Below are 25,185 nucleotides of genomic sequence, written 5' to 3' on the forward strand. Positions count from 1 at the left end.
TTTGCAAACAAAAAAAGTCAGTCGCATCAATACAATCTCTGGTAAATTGCTTAAAATTTGATAAAATTTTATTATGCCTAATTAATTTTAATTTATGGATTTCTAGAAAACGTTTATTCGTCGATAATATTCTCATCATGCCTCCAGCAAATTTCCGGAAGAAAGAAAATTAATGGAAAACCGGAATAAGCGGAGGATGATCTGGAACAATCGCAGCATTTGGAAACGGGAGCTTCAGATATTACTATGCTAGGTAGTCTCAAGATTGTGAGGACACGTGAAGTTCCTAAACGCTGCCAATCGAGTTTTCGACATGACATGAATTCGGCTGTTCTGCACATCAATCGTAGCCGTGGATACTATCCACTGGAAAGTAAATTCCAGTGACGATTGCAGCCTGGTTTTCCTTCCGGGTGCATCCTGCAGGTCAGACCCATTGATTTGAGGGATGAATCATCCTAAAAGGATGAAAATCCGTAAAAAAAGACCCATTAATTTTGAAATTAATTCCAGACCGAATCCATTGGAAATTGCTCCAGGATAAATCAAGCTGAGATTTCCTTAATTTCTTTTTTCGAAAACTTCTACCGTGGTCAGTCAATTGTGAAAAAATATTTTTGAAAATAAAATTTTAAAAGGAAATATAAACAAAAATATTGTCTTTACTAAATTTTTATAATCCCTTTCGATATTTAGTTCATCAAAAGAAAAAAAAAATCCCAAAAAAAATCCTTGCCGCATGACATGCCCCAAAATTAAGTTGCTAAAATGACGTTTATTCTCAAGTTTGGGAAAAACCCCTTAAACTCATTTTCGTCGGAAGCCAGTTTCATCCGAATTTGCGACATTTCAACTTAGTTTTTGGTTCTACCGGCCTTGAGTGATAACAGCTGACTTGACAGATTCACGTTAAACGTCGAGACCTCAATTTTTGATATACAACGCAGTCCTACGCTTTCTCGTTTAAAATGATCCGCATTGATTGGGTCTATTTTGACATATCGAGGGTTGTTCGAATGTTAATGTAAAATACTAATTTTCGTTGTTTTATTTCCAATAAGGATTAAAAACTAAACCGAAGTCTTGAAGAACATGAATCTGTCTAGAATTCCATGCCTTCAAAGTTAACAAATTTCTGCAGATTTTTTTTTGTCCATGTAAATAGACAGATTTCTTGCAACAACCTCTAACAATACTAAAGCAGACAATAAAAATATTCTTTGTTGGTGGACAACTTTTTAAACTTGTCAATATGTCTCTGTTGGACGCGGAATGGAACTTTTTTACCACTTCCACAATCGAAATGCGCTCGATCGAACTTTTCTCATTCTTTACTTTTATGGAATCAATCATCCTCACTTTTATACAAAATAAGCTGTTTTTGACCTGCTTTGCTCGGGTTCACATAAAATATAAATCAAAATGAGGTTTGCTAATAGAAATTAAAATTATTTTTTTTAAATATTGTTCGAGGATGAATTCATCCTATCACGAAAAACATTTTAAACTTAGGTTGCCAGATTGCCCGGAAATATCCGGACTTGCCCACATATTTGACACAAAATTTGAGGAAAGTCCGGTCCGGCCCGGGTGTTCGGAATTCGTTGGAGGAGCTCGAATTTCTTCCGGATTAATTAACTTTATTTGAAAATGTAACGAAAAAATGAACTTGAGTTATTATAATTTTGCAGTTTCACGTCCAAAATGAATTTTTTATGGCAAATTTTATTTGTTCATATAATATTTATTAATTTTTTTTAAATATTTTATCAAATTTGATATTTTTTTGGAAGCCTAAAATACGATTGAGAATCTGCTGATGTGGTTTGAAAGAAAAATATATTTCAGGGTTTTCTGCTTAATTTTTACTGAATAATTCCGTGGTTTTGGCCAAATTTGCCGGATTTTATGGTTGAACATTTTGAATTCAAATGCCTGGATTTTGCCGGGTTTACAAACTGGCTAGAAGCAACATGGCTAAAAATAGACAATCGATGAAGCTTAGTTTTTGACAATGGTTGTTAAGGTTTCCTATGTAAAGAATCAAATCACCTTTAACTTAAAAAAATCCCAATTTTTTTTCTCTTCACGAAAATGCTCTAATTGATCTACGAGATCAAACATCGTCTTAATATTTAGAGCATAGAAACCGAAACTGTAAAACACGGCGTGTCAATCATCAATCAATTCCTTATTTGATATTTTCTGATTGAGTAGTTATTAAGTAATTTTTTTAAGGTTTTATTTTTGACACTTTACCAGCATTATGGCATTCGTGTTTGTGGTATTAAGTAATGAATTCAAATATTAGTATTACAAATAAATTTAATAAGGATTTCTTCTTGTATTAATATTTCCTACTATTTTTCGTGCCCAACAGGTGACGATCACGAAGACTCCTTTCCGGAGATCCAGCAGCTGGAGTACGAGGTTGAGGAGGAAGAGGAGGATGAGGACGACGATGATGATGACGACAACGGCAACGAGTTTATCACCATCAATGTCACCAACGAGCAGGGCCAGCATCGCGAAGTGGATCACATCAAAGAGAAAAAGTAATATGATAGCTGAACAATAATGTATAACATCACATCAGCAATTTTTCTAATGCCCGTGTCGTGTTTCTTTTCTGTAGAGATATCCCGAAGCCGCATGTTCATCACTTGGCCGGTCATTACATTGGAAACATAACCCCACCGAAACACGATGACCTCAACGATACCGGCCAAAATCACTCGGATGAGGACAATCCGTTCCGAAAGTATACCAAGATTATCTGTCTGTTCATCACCTGGATGGTGATCATCGGTTTTTTGGTGGTTAAAGATGAGAAGCTGATTCATCCGAAGCATTTATCTGTTCCGGATGGTCGAACTCGATCCTACGTGCTGCCGAAAGTTCCGCTGAGCACTCGGGTGAGGTTCACCTTTGAGGGTACCTTCCTCGGGGAACCGTACACCAACATTACGGTGAACTATTTGACAATCTATCTGCAATCAATGAGCTCCACATTGGAAGGGAATATGACTGAAGAATCGGTACCACCGAATGCGATCCATAACATCAGCGAACCTTGGCATATTCCCATTGTTCATCCGTATCTGTTCGATAGTGCACCGATCCTGAAGAAACAGCACATTTTCGAGATGAGTGATAGTAACTATGAGCGGATTCACGAGGAAAAGGCTGCCGTTCGACTGATGGTCAAAAGCAACATCAAAGCTCCGATGCCAATTTCGGTGCAATACGATCATGCTCCGGTCAAACGAGACGTCGGGGTGATCTACGCCGCTTTCGTCCTCATATTCCTGTACGCCCTGATCGTGTGGGAAATTGTCCATCGAACGTTTGCTGCCGTCATCGCATCGACGTTGGCCATTTCGATTCTGGCAGCCCTGAACGATCGACCCACGATGGAGGACATCGTGGGGTGGATCGATGTGGAAACCATTCTGCTGCTGTTCTCGATGATGATCTTGGTTGCGATCATGGCCGAAACGGGAATTTTCGACTACGTAGCTGTGTGGATCTATAAGGTTACAAACCTGCTGTTTGTTTCGGCGATTTTTTTGTTTACGCTATAAAACGCTTCTGTTTGTTTTCAGATCACCAACGGTAAAATATGGAATCTTATTCATTGTTTGTGTATATGTACGACGTTGATTTCCTCATTTTTGGATAACGTGACAACGGTGCTACTGATGGCTCCAATCACTATAAGGTGGGAAGATTTTACATTGAATTTTTCCTTCATTTATGAATATTCTGGTTTTAGGTTATGTGAGGTGATGGATATGAATCCTGTGCCGGTGCTGATGGCGATAACGGTTCACGCCAATATCGGAGGAACGATGACCCCGGTTGGGGATCCTCCGAATATCATTATCACCTCGAACCAGTACATTCTGAAACACGTAAGTTTGCCACAATTGTGAAACGGTTTAATTTTTCCCCAGTTAAACAAATTTTGAATCTTCATTTGAATTTTCAATCAAAATTTTGAAATATAATTATAATTTTCAACTTAAGAATCTGAGTTCACAATTCTTATTTTAATTCTAAATCGTGAATCTGAAATTTAAATTTCAATGTTTAATTTGGAATTAAAATTCTAGATTTTAATTCTGATTCTGAAAAAAAAAAATCAAACAAACATAAGACGGTTCTTAAGTTTACGGTCTATAGTTTAAAAAAAAAAACATAACACGTAAGATAGCTGATTTTGCAGTGCCTTATATGGTCCAAACCTTAGAAAATACTAAATATTCAACAGAAGCGCGTGTTTGGAAAAATCAATGATTGGAAAAATGGTTTTTGTTTTGTCAAATCACTGAAAAACTCATAACACACTTAGATCTGAAAACTTGATAGTTTTCAAGCAACCGAAGGCTTTGTGAAATATGTTTACTTAATTTTTAATCAGGGACTTCACTGCCCCTACTCGCAGAACAGTCCCATATGGATTTTCGTCATTTTTCATCTAACCTCACAGTTCGTTATTTTGAACATTGAACAGAGATTTTGTTCTAGAAATTTTCGAAAAAAATATCGGATGTAGTTTCCTTACTTTGTTTCATTCTTTAAAATAATTTTCGATTTATCGCTTTTAGTCATTTAAAAAATGTTCAACTTACTTGATGTCGAATTATGCACACTAGATTTTGAAGGCAGACTAAAATAAAGGAAGGAATGTCTTGCTGTGAGAAAAACTATCAGAAAAAAACTAAAAATCATGATAAGATTTAACTTAAAAAGTGGAATTCACGATATTTCCCACAATTATATTTCATGAAATTGCGGACATGTCTCAAAAAACGCTATATGAGGAACTTTTTGGAACTTTGAGTCCAGAGAAGGCTATTTGAGACTCAATTTGTAACTTTTATTCTGAATGATGCGATTGACATGTCTCAAAAAAGGCGATTTGAGGAACTTCGTGATTCGTGACAATCCAGCTACCTTCTCAAATATTTTTTCCTCAGCTGTCCTCTCCATTCACTTGGAATTCAATACATCGTATCAAAGTAGCATTACAACCCTAGCTGGTCTTTTAACCCCCTTGGTTACTATTTTTATGAGACTCCAAAGCTGATTTATCGAACTTGTAATTTCAAGTTGTCTTGTTAACTGGCTTGGAATTCGTATAACTTGTTACATATATCTTTCATCTCGAGCGCTCCTCTAAACATGATTGATAATTCTTGTCAATACGCTTAAACTGCCTTCTACACTCGCCTAATAATTTTCACTTAAAGTCTGCTTCATTTAATATTGGAACACAAACAATTGCGTGTAGTTCAGTCATTTATTAACGAATTCATAATTTGTTTTTCATACAAATGTAGCATTTTCTTTACTCTTTCATAAAAAAAATTAAAAAAATTATTCATTGCTGTTTCGAAGAAATTCTCGTACTTTTCCCGTAATACGTCCACCGTTTTGGCGATTTGATTCCACCAGTTCTTCATTTGAGTCATGTTCCTAACAAGTTTTCCCTTTGCCTTAAGCCTCCGCTTCGTGATTGCCCAGTATTTCTCTATCGGCCGGATCTGGGGGCAGTTTGGGGGGTTGAGGTCCTTCGGTATTACGCTGACCCCGTTCGTTGCGTAGCATTCCATAACCGTTTTGCTGTAATGGCAGCTTGCGAGGTCCGGCCAAAACATTACTGGACGGTCGTGGGCACGAATAAACGGCAGAATCCGTTTCTGTAGGCACTCTTTTTTGTAGACTTCTGTTGTCATTGTCTTGTCAGTGAGAAAGACTTTGGTTTTCTGTCCACAACTGCATATCCCCTGCCAAATCATGTACTTGCGGGCGAATTTATCCGCAAACACGAACTTAAATTTTGCAGGTACATCCCCCCGAGCCGTCGCCAAATAATATTTTTGACCTGGGATTTGCCCAAAGTCCGCCTTCACGTAGGTCTCATCGTCCATCAGTCGAACTTGGTCAGCACTTGGTCGTACAGCTTTCGAGCACGGATTCTGGCCACATTGTTCTGCTTCAGCGTCCGATTTGGCTGTTTGCTGGCTCGGAATGACCTTATTCCTTCCCGGAGACGAATTCGTCGCACCGTACTGTGAGCGGCCTGGAACTTATTGGCCAAATCGCGGTCTGAAAGATTGGGATTCCTCTTGACGGCCTTGATGACTTTCCCACGCAGTTTCCGGTCGACAGTTCCACTCCGACGCTTCGAATGCGGCTTCCGAGCCGTCGTCAATGTTTCCTTGTACTGCTTGATAACACGCCATACGGTATTTCTGGGCATTTTAAGCTGTTTAGCTAGCTTCGATGCCGACAACAATGGATTTTCAAGAAAACTGTGCACAATTTGATCTCTCAGTTCGGCTTCCATGGCGGTTGTTTACAAAATGCTATCGTTTGGTGTTATGACATAAATACATGGTGAAAGGTAATGAATTTCCCGACACGTGGGTGAAAAAAGTTTCCAAATCCGTCCACTAGGAGCACCACAATGAGCAAAAGAATTTGTTCCAATATTAAATGAAGCAGACTTTAGGCTTAGGCACTCATGCTGTCCTCTCAAGTCGCCTATAAGTTTTCCAGCTGTCCTCGCTTGATATTCTCTTCAATACACTCAGGCTGTCCTCACCAGACTTGTAAACCATCGACATTTTCTCTGACAGTCGCACAGCCTGCTTTTATCAGTATCATTGTTCGTGCCATCAAACAAATGCGACCGAAAACTTGCCGAACAGTCGACTACCATCAAACGAAACGACATTCATTCTTCTTTGTGTGATTGTCGAACAAAATTTCGTGTCTTGGTACACGAGAGGGATAATTTGATGGTCAAACGACCATCATTCCCGACAGTTTACGACATCGCCTATCTCTTCAACGCAGCAGAACTTACAGACTCAATAAGCAAATGCAATCTTTTCTATTCACTCCCTCCTGTTGAAAAAAAAATTCGTCACTCTGCAGCGCCGGGTGATGTTTGGATGAGTTGGTCGAACAATGTGGAATGATTATCTCGATTATCTACGCAAGAGGGATGACAGTCAAACGACTAACCACAAAAAAGATCAAAATTTCGTTTGACATTTTTTTGCTCTCCGATCAAACGATTGCGCTCTCCACGATTGTCACGAACGATGTGTGGTGGTTGTCTCCGGAAAAATTCAAACGATGGTGACCAATTACAAGCCTGGTCCTCACAGCTGTCTTCTCAATTTGCTTGATATGCTTATCAATACTCAGGCGGCTGTCCTCTCAACTCGCCTATGGAATCCAAGCTGTCCTCTCAACTTGCTTTATATTGTCTTCAATATGCTCAGGCTGTCCTCTCAACTTGCCTTTGGATTTTTAAGCTGTCCTCTCAACTCGCATGATATTCTTATCAATACACTCAGGCTGTCCTCTCAACTCGCCTATGGATTTTTTAGCTGTCCTCTCAACTCGCTTGATATCCATTTCAATGCGTTCAGGCTGTCCTCTCAACTCGCCTATGGAATCCAAGCTGTCCTCTCAACTCGTTTGATATTCTTATCAATACTCAGGCTGTCCTCTCAACTCGCCTTTGATTTTTCAAGCTGTCCTCTCAACTCGCTTGAAATCATTGTCAATGCGTTCAGGCTGTCCTCTCAACTAGCCTATGGAATTCAAGCTGTCCTCTCAACTCGCTTGATATTCTTACCAATACACTCAGGCTGTCCTCTCAACTCGCCTCTGAATTACCCATCATGAACTCGCTTGAAATTCAAAATACCATAAGTAAATCACTTCTCAAGACTTGCTTAATATTGCAATTTTCTCCTTATCCACTAACTGCACACTTGAAATAAGCATGGACGTAGTTCGAAGTTTTCCGGTCTGTTATTTTCAACTACTTGAATGCCAAAAAATTGAATAATTATTCTTCACCATGCTTTCCTTTTCTTATTCTGTTCGAATTAGTTTCTGGTGATCTTTCAAACCACTGCGCTTTCTTGAAATCATTTCTTCACGAAATGGGTAATGAAATTATTCACTCAACTCACTTTTTCAAAATGCATAATTAGTATCCACTTTGATTTTTAGGGCCACTTGATGCAAATTATTTTATCGTGAACGTTCGTCAACATTTTTCTTTCCGGTTCGTTTTTGTTTTTCAATTCCGATTCGTCTAGATCTCCCTAAATGGCGTTAGAGTAAACACCTGCCACGGTCGCCAAATGTGCAGACCGGTCCAGCGTTCCGTCGCCGTTGTGCCGGGTCACTTGACTGTATCCAGCTGGGGCAACTGCGCGCCGTCCCGTTTGGCTTGCTCACCCGCTCGCACTCGCTGACTGACTGGCTTGGCACGTGCACGCTCGTGTCGGATGACCAAGAGTCAGATTAATACATACACAACTTTCATGCCCACATTCGAGAAAATTCGGTACCAATTCCCTTCAGAACCTTTGTTCAGCGAAATTCGAACTTTGGAAGCATGAGTTTAAGTAGATATGAGACTTTTGGTTGCTTGGGTAATCAATTGAGTTTCACTAAACACTTTGTTCTCAAGAAACAAATTCTTAGATGCACAAACATCACATCACAAAACAACTAATTTCATCATAAGCCAATGAACACAACTGATGTAAACCGTTCCCGATCATACGGCGATAATATTTTCCGCGTTTAGAACGAATATTTTCAATTTAAAACTGCAAATTTTCCGAAAAATTGACAATAACAAACAAAAAAACACATTTCCGGCCGGTATTCGGTGACAAAAATCTAGTACCTCCCATTTAGCAACTCTTTTCATCAAATTTAATAAATTTCTCCGGGATTTCGGCGGTGGAAACTTTTACACTTAATTCCAGCCTTCACTTTGATACATTTTAAGATCATTTAATGTCCATTTTCCAAATTTAAATTTAGGATTTTATGAAATTTTCGCGGACGACGAGTAAAACGCGTGCGTTTGGCAAAAGTCATCGCCTACTCCTTTTTTAAAATACTGTTCAATTGAGTTTTGGTCGAAAGCGATTTTTTTTTTGTCAAAACTCCAATGATTTTGATTCAATACAGAAAATAATTAAAAATGTCCTTTACCAATTTGAAGTTTTTTGTACCCATTTAAAGTTTGTAGTAAAGATTGTATCAATTTAAAAGGTAATAGGTAATTCATTAATATATGTAACGACTTTTCGTGGTTTGAAAACATCCGCTTTTCAGTGGCACTTTATCTTTGAGATAAATTTTTGTAGTCCTGTAAACACTCATCGAAATTTCTCCAGAAATATAAGAGAGCTGATAGTAGGTAAGACGATACGAAATATAAAAATACCTAATTATAATACTTATCAATAACGGAAAAGTTAGATAAATTTCATATATTTAGGACAGGGATACCATACATAACTACTCTTCTAATACAACATGTACTCTTTTTCGATCGAGAAAAGTGTGCTCATCGTTGTGTAAATTTTTTGCGAAATGTACTTTTTGAGTCATTTTATCGGTAAAATGAACTCATTTATTCATGAAAATTTTGTTCTGCCTCTCGTAGAAAAATAGCAAAAAAATCCAAAACTTTACGCATTTTTAGAACTGCACTTCATTGTAACGGCCGTGTTAGCTTTATTGGCTTCAAATAAAAATGTGACAACATGAAAATTTTAAAGGAAATTATAAACACCTGATCTTGGAGTTTGATACATTTTAAGCTAATTCAGCATTCTTAACGCTCTTTTCTGTACAATTTCAAGGATCCAAGGACTATTTTTAAATGACTCATCTACAACTTTTTTATCTTTCTTCAGGGTGTAACATTTTTGACCTTCACCGCCCACATGATGGTGGGCGTAATCATCGTCGTGATAGCAACGAACATCCACCTGCGGTTGAAGTACCGCAACATCAACAACCTCCGCATGCACGAACCCAAGGAGCTCAAAGAGCTGCGCCGTAACATCAAGGTGTGGGAACGAGCAGCAGGGAAAATCCCACCTTATTCCAAAGATGCCAACATTGTACGCGAAACTTTGATGAAGAAGGTCCATTTGCTGAGGCACGAACTAAAGAAAAAGATGACCAAGGGTTGCGTCCCGGAGGAGCTGTACCGATCGACTCTGGACGAGTTGCAGAAGGAACATCCGATCAAGAACAAGGGGCTGCTGATCAAATCCGGGATCGTTTGTGCGTTCATCATATCGCTGTTCTTCCTGGAGTCGATCCCGGAACTGCGCCGACTTTCTTCCGGGTGGGCTGCCCTTCTGGGCGTAGTTCTTCTGTTGATCATTTCCGATAAGTGAGTAGTTTCTCATTTATTCAACTAAGGGAAATTTCTAACCTTATTTTCTAATCTTCAGAAACGACATGGACGCCGTGCTGTCCCGCATCGAATGGCCTACGTTGCTGTTTTTCGCGGCCATGTTTACCCTGATGGAAGCGGTCGAAAGGATGGGACTGATCGATTGGATTGGCCATGCCACGGAATCGATTATTCTATCGGTATCGGAAGATCTTCGACTGGCGGTTGCCATCATCATCATTCTCTGGATATCGGCTCTGACATCGGCCTTCGTAGATAGCATACCCGTTACGGCCATGATGGTGAAGATAGTGGTTGCCCTGTCGGAGAAATCTTCCCTGGGACTGCCACTGCAGCCGCTGGTTTGGGCATTGGCTTTCGGTCCCTGTTTGGGAGGTTTGTTTTTTTTAGTTCCAAAATATTTAACAGAAAATTTATATTAAATTGAATTTTTCAGGCAACGGAACCCTTGTGGGAGCATCGGCCAATGTCATTTGTGCTGGAATAGCGGAACAGCACGGATATCGGTTCAGTTTCATGGACTATTTTAAGTACGCTTTAAATCTTATCAACCATGTTCTACCCTTAAACTAATTTTTAATTTTTTTTCCTTCCAAAGGCTCGGATTTCCCATCATGTTAGTTAGTGTTATTGTGACCACCGGATATCTCATTATGGCCCACGTTGTCTTTGCCTGGCATTAAGCGTATGGGTGCCCTCTCTCTCTCTCTTAAGGATGAGACCAGTTAAAAACTGAAAAATTCAACTGATGTAACTGAAAAAAACCTTTCGCCTTTCGAGTGAAGAATTCCAAGAAAGAGGAATAAAACGATTTAGGAAAAAAGTCTTTGAGCTAAAACTAAAAAAAAAACCTTTGTATTTATTTTTCAGTTAATATACATGTTCTCCAAATCTACATAAACTACGATATACAAACCAAACCATTGAATGTAGTGCGTGTTTTTCAAATTCTCTATTTCTCCATCTCTATTGTCTACAGGTTAAGTTAAGTTCAAAGAATAAACTTTTGAAACGAATCTATCTGTAAAACATTGTAATTTTAGAATACTACTACGAAAAATAAAATCACTGTTTCTGTCAATTGATCCTCGTTTTGATTGTTTTATGATGATTACCTACCACTTTTTCTACATCATTCACTTTTTCTAGACAGTTGAGCGCAAAAGGAAAATGGTTAGGAAAGCCAAGCCCAAGTCCAAGTCTAAGCCCAAACCCAACCGGTTCAGGGACAAGGGGGAGGCGTTGGTGGTTAAGGCACCGGAAGGTACCCACGCCGATGCCCTTCGCCAGATGAGGACGAGTGATAGGCTGGTGGGCCTAGGAGGGGACGTGGAAAGAATCCGTCGGACACGCTCCGGCTAGATGATCCTTGAGCTGCGATGTGGCTCAACCGTCAAAAGCGCGGAGTATAGCGCGCTCACACAAGAGATAGTCGGTGAGACGGCGAAAATCCGTGCCCTAAGCACCATGGTTGCTGTCAGGATCAAGAATCTCGACGAGATACTTTGCCACTGAGGTAGAGAAAGGAACGCGTTGAAGGACCTGTGTAAGATCGAAATGAACCAGATTTCAATCAGCATGCGGGAAGGACCTCCCAAATCTGGAACAAAGGTGGCGTTCGCGAAATTTCCGGTTGCGGCAGCAAACGTAGCACTTAAGTGTGGTCGGCGAGGAAAAGCTGGACGTGGCGTTAGTGGCAGACCCTTATCGCAGGACCTCGGTTGGAAATAATTGGGTAACTGATAAAGAAAAAATGGTTACGATTTGGATTACGGGAAGATACTCTATACAAGAGGTGGTGTTGGCTAGAGAAGAACGGAATCTTCGTCTGTAGTTGCTACGCGCCTCCTTGGAGAGGTTCGACGTCATGATGGAAAACGTTGAAGGTGGGGACTTCAACGCGTGGGCCTTAGAAACAACTTCTACGGGAAGCCCTCAACTACGGGAAGCCCTCACAGCAAAAAAAAAATGTAACGATGGAAGATGTAATTTCTGGAGATGATGTAGTATTAGGGATTTCTGTTGCAATAATACATCAAAATGATGTACACGATGCGAACACGTCGTGTGGTGTAATATCACAACTTTCCATGTGATATCGCATCAAGTAGTCAATGTTTTCCTCAATTGACTTCTCAAATATTATTCATCTTCAAAAGTTTGAAACGGATTACGGAACTCAGCAGTATTTGTTTAGCTTGTAAGTACTACCAAAATCAATTAAATTTCTAAGCAAAACTATTGTTTTAAGTTTCATTTCATTATTCCTTATTTTTAGGGATTTTGGCCCACTTGAATCAGCAGTAGAAGATTTTATGTTTGAAACACCCGGATGATCAGGGGAGTATTTTATTTTATTCATCTTTCCTGTGAGTTTTTCATTTATAGCTTTGAAGAAATTATGTGTTCCGGCTTGCAAAAAACGGAGTGGTTTAAACCTATCGATTCGGGAACAACATAAGTGAGAAGATAAGTGTCCAGTGGTCGTTCCAACATGAAGTCTGAATCCGAAAATTCATGATGTTTCAGCGTAATGCCCCATAATCGAGCAGCTCTAGCATGGAAGTCCTACTTCAAGATAAGGAGAATGCTGTACAGAAAATGATGATGAATGTTTAATACAGTCAGGCTTGGAGCTTTGTGTAGCATAATTAATTTTAACAAATATAAACTTAACACATCCATTTATAATAAATTTTGAATTGCTTTAAAGTTGTTGACTCTGTTTGTTTTTGATTGAATTACGACAACCCTTTTCGACTCGATATAAACCCCTTATCTGAATTCTAAATTAATAAATGTATCACAAAGCCTAAGGAAAATCTTGAATGGTAGCGTCTAGAACATTACTTCTTACTCTGATTTGTCTACTACGTTACATTTATGGAGTTTTAGCTGATATATCAAAAGAATGTAATTTTAGGTACCATTTGCGACTCAAGTTATGTGCACGTTTTTGATGTAATATCGCAACACTTTTTTTGCTGTGTACGCAAGTGCGAGGTCTGCCCTCTGCAGGGCAATCAAGGCGAGCAAAAAGGCAAGTTTCAGGCAACTCTGCGAAGATGCCAACGACAATCCCTGGGGCGACGCTTACGGAATTGTCATTGCCAAGAGGCGGCACAGGGGTGTACCGCAGGAAACGTAACTTCGTGACATTGCTAAGTCCTTCGAGTTGAACAAAGCACCGGGTCCGGATGGCATCACTAACGTTGCAGTGAAGGCCGAGCTCATGTTCCGTTCAGTATGTAGATGAGAAGGTCTTCCCAGACGTGTGGAAGCGGCAGCAATTGGTGCTCCTGCCAAAATCGGGTAAGCCATCAGGTGATCCATCAGCTTATCGTCCAATATGTCTCCTGGAAACTGCTGGAAAGGTGCTAGAGAAGGTTGTCCAGACCAAAATACAGCTTACACCGATGGTGCAAACGGCCTATCCGATAAACAGTTTGGTTTTCGCAAAGGCCGCAGCACGGTGGATGCCATTTGACTAGTCATCGAAGGGGCAGTCAAAGAAAGGCTGAAGAAGAGAAGAGGAGACCAGTTTTGCGCAGTGGTCACCGTCGACGTGAAGAACGCCTTCAACAGCGTCAGTTGGGCAGCGATTGCGTCATCGCTCATTCGTATGAGGATTCCGGCATATATCTGTAGGATGGTGAAGTGTTACTTCCGTAATCGCCAACTACAGTATATGACCAGTGAGGGACTGGAAACAGTGAGTGTCTCGGCAGGGGTTCCACAAGGATCGATACTTGGCCCGGTATTGTGAAACATCGTTTACGACGAAATGGTGAGACTGCGTCTCCCCACGGGAGTGAGACATGTGGGATTCGCCAACGAAGTGGTTCTCCTGGCATCGAGCCCATCAACTGAAGAGGTCCAGTTACTCACCACAGTAGCGATTGAGAAGGTGGAAAGTTGGATGCGCTCCGAGAGCTTGCGTCTGGCTCACCAAAAGACCGAGATGGAGCTGATGCTGATCACCATTCTGAATTCAGCTCAATCAGGGACGATTGCAGCTGGACCGTGCGCAATCAAATCCGTGCGATCAAGTACATGGGGGTGATGATCGACGACTGGCTAAGTTTTACGGCCCACGTCGACTACGCCTGCAAAAGAGCGGCAATGGCGACAGTAGCCCTCTCGCGGGCCATGTCGAACAACTCGGCGATCTGATGCAGCAGAACCGCGAGCATGACCGCGTCCATTTTGCGGTACAGAGAGGCAGCCTGGAAGGCAAACTTGAACAGGCAGTGTAATCTGCAGAAGCCCTGCAGCGTGCAGCTCATACCGAACAGTGTCCTCGGTAGCTGCTGATGTTGTGGCGGGGGTCATGCTTATCTCGGTCTTGCTAGAGGAAGATATCTTCTGCTACGAGCACAGGCACATGCCCGATGTGCGGAAACATGCCAGAGAGGCCTCGATGTCCAGCTGGCAGCACCAGTGGGACAGCTCCGGACGCGGCCGGTGAACCTATGGCTTGATCCCTAACGTCGATTTTTGGATGGATCGGAGACATGGAGAGGTGGATTTCTGCATGAGGTAGTTCTTGACTGGTCACGGATGCTTCGAGTAGTTTCGTAAAGCACCCGACGTGTGTTATGACAGACGCGTATCCAGTATAAGGTGCTCTCGACAGGCACACGGATGGACAAAGAGGAGAGGGCCTCGTTCCAAACCAAGCGGAACCTAGATCTCCAGTTGTTAGAGGAGAGATCATTGGTCTCGAACAGACGCGAAGCGCACGATAGTCGTGGAAAACAAACGAGGCTCGAGTTACGAGTAAAGGCCGAGGGTCCACGAGTCGTCAGAGGAGAGGTTCTTAGTCTTGTATCGTAACCAGAGGCAGGGTATAAATGCTGGAGTTTTGACTTGCCTGGGGAGGCAATCTGTTAAAAGGATTTACCACCTGGGTGATCAACTAATAAAAAAGACACCATTCATTAATGATTTTTGTGAATTTTTAATTCTTGTGATTTTGTGATGTCATTTTTGTAATTTTATTTTTTAGTCGTATTTTTCATAATGCATGATATCGTCATCTGTCAAACGGCTGAAGGCACATTAAACTGGTAGGGGTAAATAGGCTCTGTGGTTCTGGTTTTTCCACAGCTGCGTGGTCCAGAGTGGAAACGTGTCTGCAAATCCGGCGATTGCAGATTTACGGCTAAGAGAACTATCACTTAACCCACTAGAGGTCGTCAACAGATCTTTACAAAATTTGAAGATGTGGTGCATCTGAGTATTTGTCGGATCTCCTTGACCCGATCTGCAAAGTGAGTAGTTGTGCAAAGTGGTGATTCAAAGACAACACTTGAACAATCACTAGAGGTGCGACCACAGTTGAAGTACGGTCGACAATTTGATTTGCGTCTCGGATCTTCCTAGATTGATTCGCAAAACGAGTAGTTGCGCTAAAAATGTGGATCGGTTGTCAACATCATGAGACGTCGGATTCTAACTCGTCAGAGAAGAGATCGTGCATCGAATCGTGTTGAGTCGAGGTTGTTGCTGGATGTATACTTGGGGAGACGCGGTGGCTCGTCGTACCTTGGGATGCAATCTGTAAACGAGAATCTACCACCTGGGAAACCAACAAGTTAAACAATCATTTAACGGAATACAATCAGCTGGAGTTAGTTATCGCACATTTTATCGCATCAACACCATCTATGAAAACTAAGATACAGTATGAAAAAAAAAAATGAAAACACATGCTTCAACTTTGAAGTTGTTCGTTAATGGAAACACGAGTAGGTATCAAAAGCATTCACTCTGCAGAGAAAATGGAAAAACCTCTCCTTGCGAAGGAAAAGCTTTACAAGCTCAACTCACTCGTGAAATGTTCTCAAGTGAACATGGGCCATCTCGTTCTCACTGGAATTTTCCCACCTTCCCTATTCCGTTGGCTGGTGAGGTTCCGCGTGGTTTGTTATCAAAAATTTTCCATGGCGGCGGCGCCCAACTGAGTTCCTTTGCCACAACAACAGCTGGAGGAAAAAAGGAGGCGAAAATGGAAGGCCTCTCAGCCTACTAACGAAAACCAAAATAAAGCGCTGCTGCTGGGTGGTGTTATTACATCGTATCGGCACGAGTCTCCTTAGTCAGTCAGTCAGCTGGAGCCCACCGGAACTCAACGCGGAGTTCCGGCCATTTGCCCGTCGTCGTCCGGTGTTAGTCATTCGTGCCTAGCCCAACGCTAGATTTGCTGAGACTAGCCTGTCTAGTCAGTCTCGGGACGCGGCTGATGGAACTGGGTGGTTCTTTTCCTATTATAGAACTTTGCTCCTCGCTGACAGTTTCGGTTTTTTTCTGCTTCAGGCTTGGAACTTCTCTCAGTGTCTGCTCTTGATGTCGACGGTGTGATTATCATAGCTACTGTTGCGAAGGGTTTGATTTCCATTTTGTTGGGGGTGGTCAAACGATGGTTGGAATCGGATTTTCCTTGCCTGTGGCCAGTGCTCTGTAATTTGCTGAAATCTAGTGGAGTCGCGCTGATTTTCCTCCTTTCAACAACGGATGATATCAGTGCGTCCCGGGTGGCAAGTGATAATTTTGCGGTGTGGTGTTAGCAATTGCCGTGTCATTAGTTGTTGAGTGGGTGGAACACAAAGTGGACACACATTCGTCTTCACTTACTTTGTCGTCTCCAGGTTGGGTGGAAAATTTTGGGGTTGATACGGCAAGAAATACTTCAAATGATACCGCAAGAAGTATTAAAATCTGACAAAAAAAATGTTGACTACAGTTCGGAATAATTGAGTGAATTGTGTTCATGTGTCAATAGCCCAAAATCAGCCTTACGACAACAGACGAGTGGAAACACCCACGAAAACCGGGCTGAAAAAATGTGCAATTTGACTATGGTCCGTCGGGAAATTTGTCGGCAGCAAGAGCAACAACTCCAGCAGCAACAATCGTCGAATGGCGGCACCGAAGACGACGAGGACGACAAGTTTTGAGTAGGAGCCACACACATCCAATTGGAGTGGTTCCCAGCATCAAACTTCTCCCTTTTTCAAGAGTCTTTAATCACTCAAGCGAACTAGACGAACGTTTCCCGTTGATTGCGCCGGAAGCTCTACGCAGTTGTCAATTTCTCTAATCAGGACAGGAGTGCCGAATCAAGCTAGGACCCGAATAAGTTACTTGCAGCCCAAACGAAGGAGAACGGAAAAACATCCTGTAAGTAATTCTATCATCTAAATGTCGTCTCACCACGAAGTGAGTCGAACCACAGCACAGCCACAACAACAAAGAAAAACGTCAACTCTCATGAACTGTATCATAAATCACCATCGAAATGTACCATTCCATTTCGTCTCGGTCGCCATGTGTTTCGTACTTTTGTGTGGGGCTTCCATCCACAGGTCAATGTTGCCAGTCGAAGCTAAGAAAACTTTGAAGGTTTTATCTGAAAAAGCAGCAGTTGGTGTCAGTGTCAATGTACATGCTCTTCCATCTGAACCTGCTTAAAAAAGTTTTAAGTTCAGAAATGTTTATTCTAAAGAAAGACGCAAAGTTTCTCATAAATTCACCAGTATTGTAAATGTACAGTTTTAACATCTGTATTGTTTGATATGTGAAAGTTTTTAATGACACTGATCTACTATATATTTCCAGCTGGGCAGACTTACTTATACCAAATTTTTAAGATTTTTACTGGCACCAAAGTCAATTTTCTACTTGGACCTACGTTTTAAATCTTATTTTGAAAGATTTTAGCATCTAGAAAACAAATCTTTTGTGAAATATTGTCATTCATTTCCAGTGATATGGAATATCTAAATCTTAAAATAATCCTCTGAAAAACCCCACTCTTCTCCTCCGGTTTTGATAGTGGCTCTTGAGAGTTCGTCCTTCAGTGGATGGAAATGAGCTTTTCTGCACAGAAATCCAAAACATTGCGGTGTAAAATGAATCAATTTATAAATTAACATTGTTTCATATCTGTATTAAACGTTTAATCAAACCACATGTTTCGGATGTTTGTGCACCATCATCTCTGGTCATTAACCTTGGATATAGCGCCTATACTCGCTCTTTAAAATAAACTTTGGAAGAACAGAGAAAATAATTAGTACCATCACAAAACCTTTCGGAAGTAACTCTTCCAAAAGATTATGCGAGAAAAAGTTTTGAACATCGATATAATCAATGAACAGTTTTTTTCGACGTGTTTCGATCACCGTTTGATTATATTTTAGAATTTTTTGTTGATATTGTTCGGAGAAATAAATGACTATCATAGTCATTCATTTCACCGAACAATATCAACAAAAAATCCTAAAAAAGAATAAAATTAACTGTTTGTGACTTTAACCACACATCCATGACTGACACAGTATCCCGAACAATTAAAATGTGTCGTCATAGCAACGAAACATAACGAAGAAAAAAATCCATAGCACTTTAGCAAAAATACATCGGTGAACATCACAAATTTTAAACCTTGGAACCTGGTTCCAAGGCGCAGCATAATTCGAAGAATTTTTTATTTGTACGAAGATTTCATGCCAATTCTTATGCGAACCGCACTTCGCTTCCAGTCACTTGTTTTAAAAACAAAATAGTAATCTCACAACAACTTTATAAAATAAACCCGAAAATGTTTCCGACATTGTACTTCTTTAGATGAAAAAGTAGGTTTCAATAGAAAAAACTCCCCTGCGCTTTCCGTAAAATGCTGAGGATCACCTCACGTCTTTTTATAAATCAATAAACGGTAATTCAGAATTCCTCAATATAGAGAATTCTCGGATAGAAACTCTCGGATTGCAACATCAGTTCAGAATAAATGAATAAGAAGGATAATAGAACGAGCTCACCAATTGTTGAAGTAGGAAGTGTTGTAGCGGATCTAAACGATGTCAACTGTTGGAAGTGGATGAAATTAACGGTAATCATGTTATTATTCATCACTATGCTTCATCCACCAATCCAAGAAAAAATCAAAACTTAACAATAACAAACTACTTAAATTTCAAAAACTTAAAATTCACAGCGGAACGGAACGAAAAAAAACACGTGTGATACCAACAAACCATCGCCTACTTCTCTCAATTTCTGAACATCGTGTTTCCTACTGATGAACTCTTCGTCGTTCATAGATTCTTGAACAAACAGAACTACAAATTTTGGTTGTCAGAACGATCTCGAACCTGTGCAGTCGTACTGAAGGCCACCAGGCGACAGAAATCTGCATTGCTGAAGGTCTACGCAGGAATCAACCGTAAAAGCCGTACTTACTTGGAGAAGATAAACCGAACACCCCACCCTGAAGAGGTAGAGATCAATTAATCAACGTTTCGGGAATAGATCTAAGGCATGTTTTCGAACTGTGGACACGTTTCCATTTTAGTTTCAGCAGGTGGTTTTTTTAAGCAGGACTTCTCACTGGCTCATGAGGAATATTGAAGCTAGAAGTCTGCTCTACAAAACAGGATAGTTTGGAAGTTCTGAAAAGCCATCTAGCTGAATCCTAGGATAAAATCCCGGCGGGCTTTTTAGAATATGCGTCTTATGCTTCTACAACGAGTGGTTGAGCTCAAGGACAACAAAAAAAAAAAAAACGAATTGAATCAGTAGATTTCGAAAAAAATGATTTGTTTTGAAGTAAATCTGTAAAATTATCTGTTAATTCCAATGTAGCAAATTGTCAATTATTGGATCCTGTACAGTCAGTGACAAAAGTTTGTAACCAAAAACAATTTCTATCATTATTTCGGTCTTGTGCCTTATGAAATGAACATTTTATGAAATAAACTGTACTGCCTGAGTTCCTACATACTGCTATGAAGTTATTTTTTGTAAAAAATATTACCAAATGTGTAAGACCCATTTAATTTCATATCATTAAAATTTATTGGTACAAAATTAGGTAATCGTACAAGAAAAAAGAGTTAAACCATTAAATTTCTAAAAAAAACAGAATTATCTCTGCTAAAAATACCAACAACTGTAAAATCAAGCACCAAGAATGACCACATTTCAAATTCTCGAGAGCATGTGAGCGTCGCGACGCCTATTAAATGAGATTTCTGGACAATGTATTCCAAATAGATTCTTCGATCATTTGTAACACGTGCGATTCCGCGCGTGAGGATTTCAGCCTCTCCCATACAACTTCCGCTTTCATCAAACGAGTGATTTACGCGCCACCTCATATGAGGACCACTCGTCGAGGTTGGTTGCCCGGCTAGACTCCCGACCTCAGGGCGGGTTGTCCAAATGGATCCGAAAAAGGACACGGAATGATTAGGGGAATGGGGATGCCAGGAAAATAGACCAGCAGTTGCACCGTCGTGCCAAAAGGATAGCTGGGACGCAAACCGTTGTTCTATCCGCTCGAAAAACACTCGCTTGCGCATCTCGTCATGGGTGGAACTCACCTTCCTACCTTTCTCCTTCCCATAATAGAGACGTAAACGAGGGAACTGTTTTCCCGAGCAGTTCATCCCGGAGTAAAATAAAGAAAATAGAAAAAACTACAAGCAAACTCTAGAAACTAAGCGAACAAAACACGTGAAATACCTTTTCGAACCAGACGCAATTGTTCAGGGGGAAAGCTCAATAAAATTACATCAACATAATTGTTTTAGGACGACATAACTACAATTTTATTCAAAGGAACTATATACAAGCATACTAAAGTTGCTTTAATGACTACATTCAGTGGTTGATTTTATATTTATAAACGTATTTTTGGGTTTTGTTGTTGGTTTCTATTTATATATTTACATATCTGTTCTATTTGTTCCTGTGCTGTCTTGCTTTCCCTAGTTGTGCGGTTTTAGTTTGAGAATAAGCTTTTATTTGCGAAGCTTCTCAACTGGGGAACTGTAATTAGCTAAGTTCCCAAACTGTGTGTGTTTCAATGATTCTAAGGGCCAGGGGGTTATATGCGCATATGTTTTCGGATTCTCATACTCACGGTACCGTTTTCTTGGCTCGATGCCGATAAAGCAGAGCTGCCTGGCTCGTTGTCTGGGTGACTTACTGTTGTTGTGGTTGTTGTTGTTGTTGCTGTAAGCTGTGGGAGCTTACATGATGATGGTGGTGGTGATTCTTCGACGAATCAGGGGCGAATTATAAATTAGCCGGATTGTTTGGCGAACCGGCTGACGGAAAACCGTGTGGTGACGGACGGTTCCGCTTCCGACGTGGCCTCGTCGGGCAAACCTTGAAGCCTCCCGTGGCTGGTGTAGCGAAGTTCCGGTGGAGTGGCTTAGCAATCGCTAGAGCTGTTGTGGTGATGGCTCCCTTTAAATGAAATGTCGAATAGATTTCGACATAAATTAACATCACACAGTTCACACACAGAATTCTTAAGAATTTTTACCTTTTTGATGAAGGTTTACGCACAACGCACAACACGCACAACTCTCTTTCCTATAGCTTTTCAATCTAGCCTAAAAGGAACGGAACAAGAACAATTAACGACAAATCCTCAAGACACTTCACGTGTATTCATACTTTCTAAGCTAATTCGCGAAACAAAAACAAAATGGAAATAATCCTCGCTACTGCCTAAACCACGGTCTGGATCAAAGTGATCGAGCTTCGTTCCGTGGATCCTCAGTTAGGTCGCAAGTAGGAAAATCCTTTGACCTTTGGAGGGGAAATCCGATGACCTACGAATCCGGTCAACGAACTTTCGAACCTGAGTTCGTGTACTCCAGCTATGCTCTCGGCATGACATTGGGAATCTCCTTGTGTCTTCCACAACAAGCCATCTCCCCCTTTCATTACCGAACCTATTCGGATCTCTGAGAAGAATCTCGAGAGGTGACACTCCATCACTTGAGTCATGGAAGCGGATGTTGTATGCGAAAGCAGAATAAAAGTTGCATGAAATCTTGTACCAAAGATTGTATGGCATAGAACATATGACGGAAAGCATGTCGACTGATCGTTTCATTAGAACGGCACAATATTGATAAACAATAACAATAAATAATTAACGTGAACTTATCTAATTATATGTACAGAAATGTCTTATTTTCGATTTTAATTGTTATTTATATATACAGAAATGTAACCACGTTACACATTCAATAACATGACCTGCAACTTTCTGTGAAGAAACGTCTCAAAATATAAACAAATCGTCCAATTCCAACTCCATGGGGCATTTTTAGAGGCAGGTTTAGACTAAGGTTGTCAATTTTTTTCAGTTCGGTACCGGGCCGGACAACTCCGGGAAATTTTATATAAAAAACCTGGCCGAAACTGGGCATTTGATTTCAAAATTGACAACAAAAAATCCGGGCAATTTTTGTCAAAACACAGAAATTTTTCAACAAAAATCAAGAAAAAAAATCGAAAAAAATATTTTTCTTCAAAATTTATCGAGAGATTTTAATTTGTATTTTACTGCCGTTCCCAGCCAAATTGTTCAGTGTGAAAAAACTTGCAAACGAGAAAAACACGATTAAAATTTCAGCTATATTTCCAATTTTTCTCTCAAACTATAAATTCACCGACAATTTTTTCGTACTGCACAGTTCCAGTTAATCATTTTACAATGATTTCTTCCAAAAAAATTACATTTCCCACAACAAACGGAAAACTAGAGCCAAAAATATTTCGTGTGACTTTGGCGTAGAATCAGAACGCATACCGATGCTAGTTTTACGAAAACTGTAACACGGCCACAATGTTTCTATCTTTTTAAACGCTCTTATAGTTTCTATTTTTTCCAAAAGTCAAGTTAAACCTTAATTTGAGAAATACGTTCCTCTTAGTTTAAAACAATGTGTAGTTCAATATCGATCCTGTAAGTAGTGCCTAACGAAAAGTGTCGGTGAACATTTTTCTGAATAAATCACTCAAGCGCCTCACTCCTCCCCCATCCCGTATTTTAGTGTTCTTTTCGGTGAATAAAATTATATCCAACAGTTTGAACCCATCTTAAGTGAATTTTTTGGTAAAGTTTGCATTTTCCATAGAATTTTCTGAAGTGTGACATTCTTGCGTAGAACTGTTAACAAAGAGACAACCACCTTTGCTTTGGAAAAAAAATCTACAGGGATAATCTTTGAAATGAGATTTTTACGGTGAATTATGATTACTTGAACGATCGAAAAAAAATTACGAAATGAAAATTTCCTGACGAAATTTGATTCATAATGCATAAATTGGAAAGAAAAAAAAAGGTTCTTCAAAATTTGAGCAAAAATTTCAGCAAAATTTGGATCCAAAGTTTCTCGAATAAATAAGTTTGTTTCATTTCTGCTACATGTTTTATCCTATTCCCTTGGTTGAAAAAAGATAGAAAATATAAATCAGGTTGCACAAAACAACTGATTCCATATTTTTTTCGGTGATCCATCAATCTGTGATAAAATTTTGGGGCGACTGTTCAAATGTGTTATATAAATATTATTCACACGTTTTTTGGCAGCTTTTATAAAGAGATTAATCACCGAAATTTATGAAATGGATTGCACACTAGACTGAGACGATTTGAAGTCATTTTTGAATTCCTCAAACCTTGGGGTCTAAAAAGTTTCGTTTTGGTCCAAAACTCGTCCTGATTTTTCGCAGAATTTTTAAGTAACGTTTACATGAGTAAATTTGAACTTTTAGGTTTGTATGGGAAAATTGATTATTTTGTACTGAAAAATCAACATCATTTTTGTTTCGTCTGTGGAACCGAGCCAGCTTATGGTTTCAGTGCCAATTTATAAATTTCTTAGATGAAATTTTCCACTGAACAACTTTGTCCAAGACTGTTATTTCGTATATTATTAGGCAAAAAATTCATTAGGTGTTTAACAGGGGTATGTCTTTTCGCATTGGTAAACAATAAATTCAACTGGCATCACTGCTGCAGCCTCGCGAAGTATTGCATGAAAAGAAGTCATGCAATACCTTGCTAGGCACCAAGCAGTGATGTAAATTGAATTTATTGTTTATCAATGCGAAAAGACATACCCCTGTTCAACAGCTAATAACTTTTTTGCCTAATAAGATACGAAAGAAAGTCTTGGACAAAGTTGTTCAACGGAAAATTTCATCTAAGAAATTTATAAATTGGTACTCAAACCATCAACTGGCTCGGTTCCACAGAAGAAACGAAAATGATGTTGATTTTTCAGTACAAAATATTCAATTTTCCCATACAAACCTAAAAGTTCAAATTTACTCATGGGTATGTTAATTGAAAATTCAGCAAAAAATCATGGAAGAGTTTTTGACCAAAACGAAGCTTTTGACAGCCCAGGGATTAAGAAATTCAAAAATGTCCCCAAATTGACTCAGTCTATTCCACACCGTAATTTATTTTTTTTTTGTTTCGATTATAGTCGTTTTGACAATTTTATGTCATTCGCGACTTATATCAACGATGAAGTTGGCGGACAAGTCATTGAAAAACTTATCCGGTACAACTGGGATCGATGTTTACTCTTGGGCTCGAACTCACAGACATCGGCTCAGATAGCAACTGACCTGCCAACTGAGCTATATCACAAGCCACCACCGTAATTTATGTTGGTTCTTAATTACTTAATCGGGCTTTTTAGTCAGAATGTCTTTAAGATTATGAAATTGAATAGACGAATAGAAAGTTTAGAAGAAATGAATGATGATGGAAATGAGCTTTTTCTAAGGTAACCTTATTTTTGAAATATTCTCATGTATACGCATTACTCGAAACATTAAATTAAAAATAAAATAATGATATAAAATGTGGAATACTTGAAAAAACAGTAGAAAACAATTGGAACAAGGCAACTGGCAACAATGATTTTGTGTCTTCACGGATGATTTCATCTAAATTAGTTATCATCAAGGGCAGAAGTCGCCTTTCTAGCCCTGTTAATTAATCCATTTAAGTCCACATAAACAAACATCCCTTTGTTAAGTCACAACAAAAACAAATGGGAGGAAACTTGTTTGCTTAAGAAAATAGAAAT

At 39.8% G+C, this 25,185-nt stretch overlaps 1 protein-coding gene across 1 annotated transcript in view; it reads left to right on the forward strand.

The window, feature by feature from the left end:
• The window catches only part of LOC129746874 (P protein-like), a 37,108-nt gene extending 25,798 nt beyond the window's left edge, over window positions 1-11,310 (forward strand). The window contains exons 2-9 of the mRNA XM_055740781.1: window positions 2,381-2,555; window positions 2,636-3,536; window positions 3,606-3,721; window positions 3,776-3,914; window positions 9,756-10,243; window positions 10,305-10,642; window positions 10,704-10,797; window positions 10,866-11,310. Of these exons, the coding sequence (XP_055596756.1) occupies window positions 2,381-2,555; window positions 2,636-3,536; window positions 3,606-3,721; window positions 3,776-3,914; window positions 9,756-10,243; window positions 10,305-10,642; window positions 10,704-10,797; window positions 10,866-10,950 (2,336 nt within the window). The 3' untranslated portion in view covers window positions 10,951-11,310. The remainder of the gene's footprint in view (window positions 1-2,380; window positions 2,556-2,635; window positions 3,537-3,605; window positions 3,722-3,775; window positions 3,915-9,755; window positions 10,244-10,304; window positions 10,643-10,703; window positions 10,798-10,865) is intronic.
• Window positions 11,311-25,185: the final 13,875 nt, after the last annotated feature.

Source organism: Uranotaenia lowii, chromosome 2 (assembly GCF_029784155.1).
Source record: "Uranotaenia lowii strain MFRU-FL chromosome 2, ASM2978415v1, whole genome shotgun sequence".
Classification (NCBI taxonomy): Eukaryota; Metazoa; Arthropoda; class Insecta; order Diptera; family Culicidae; genus Uranotaenia; species Uranotaenia lowii.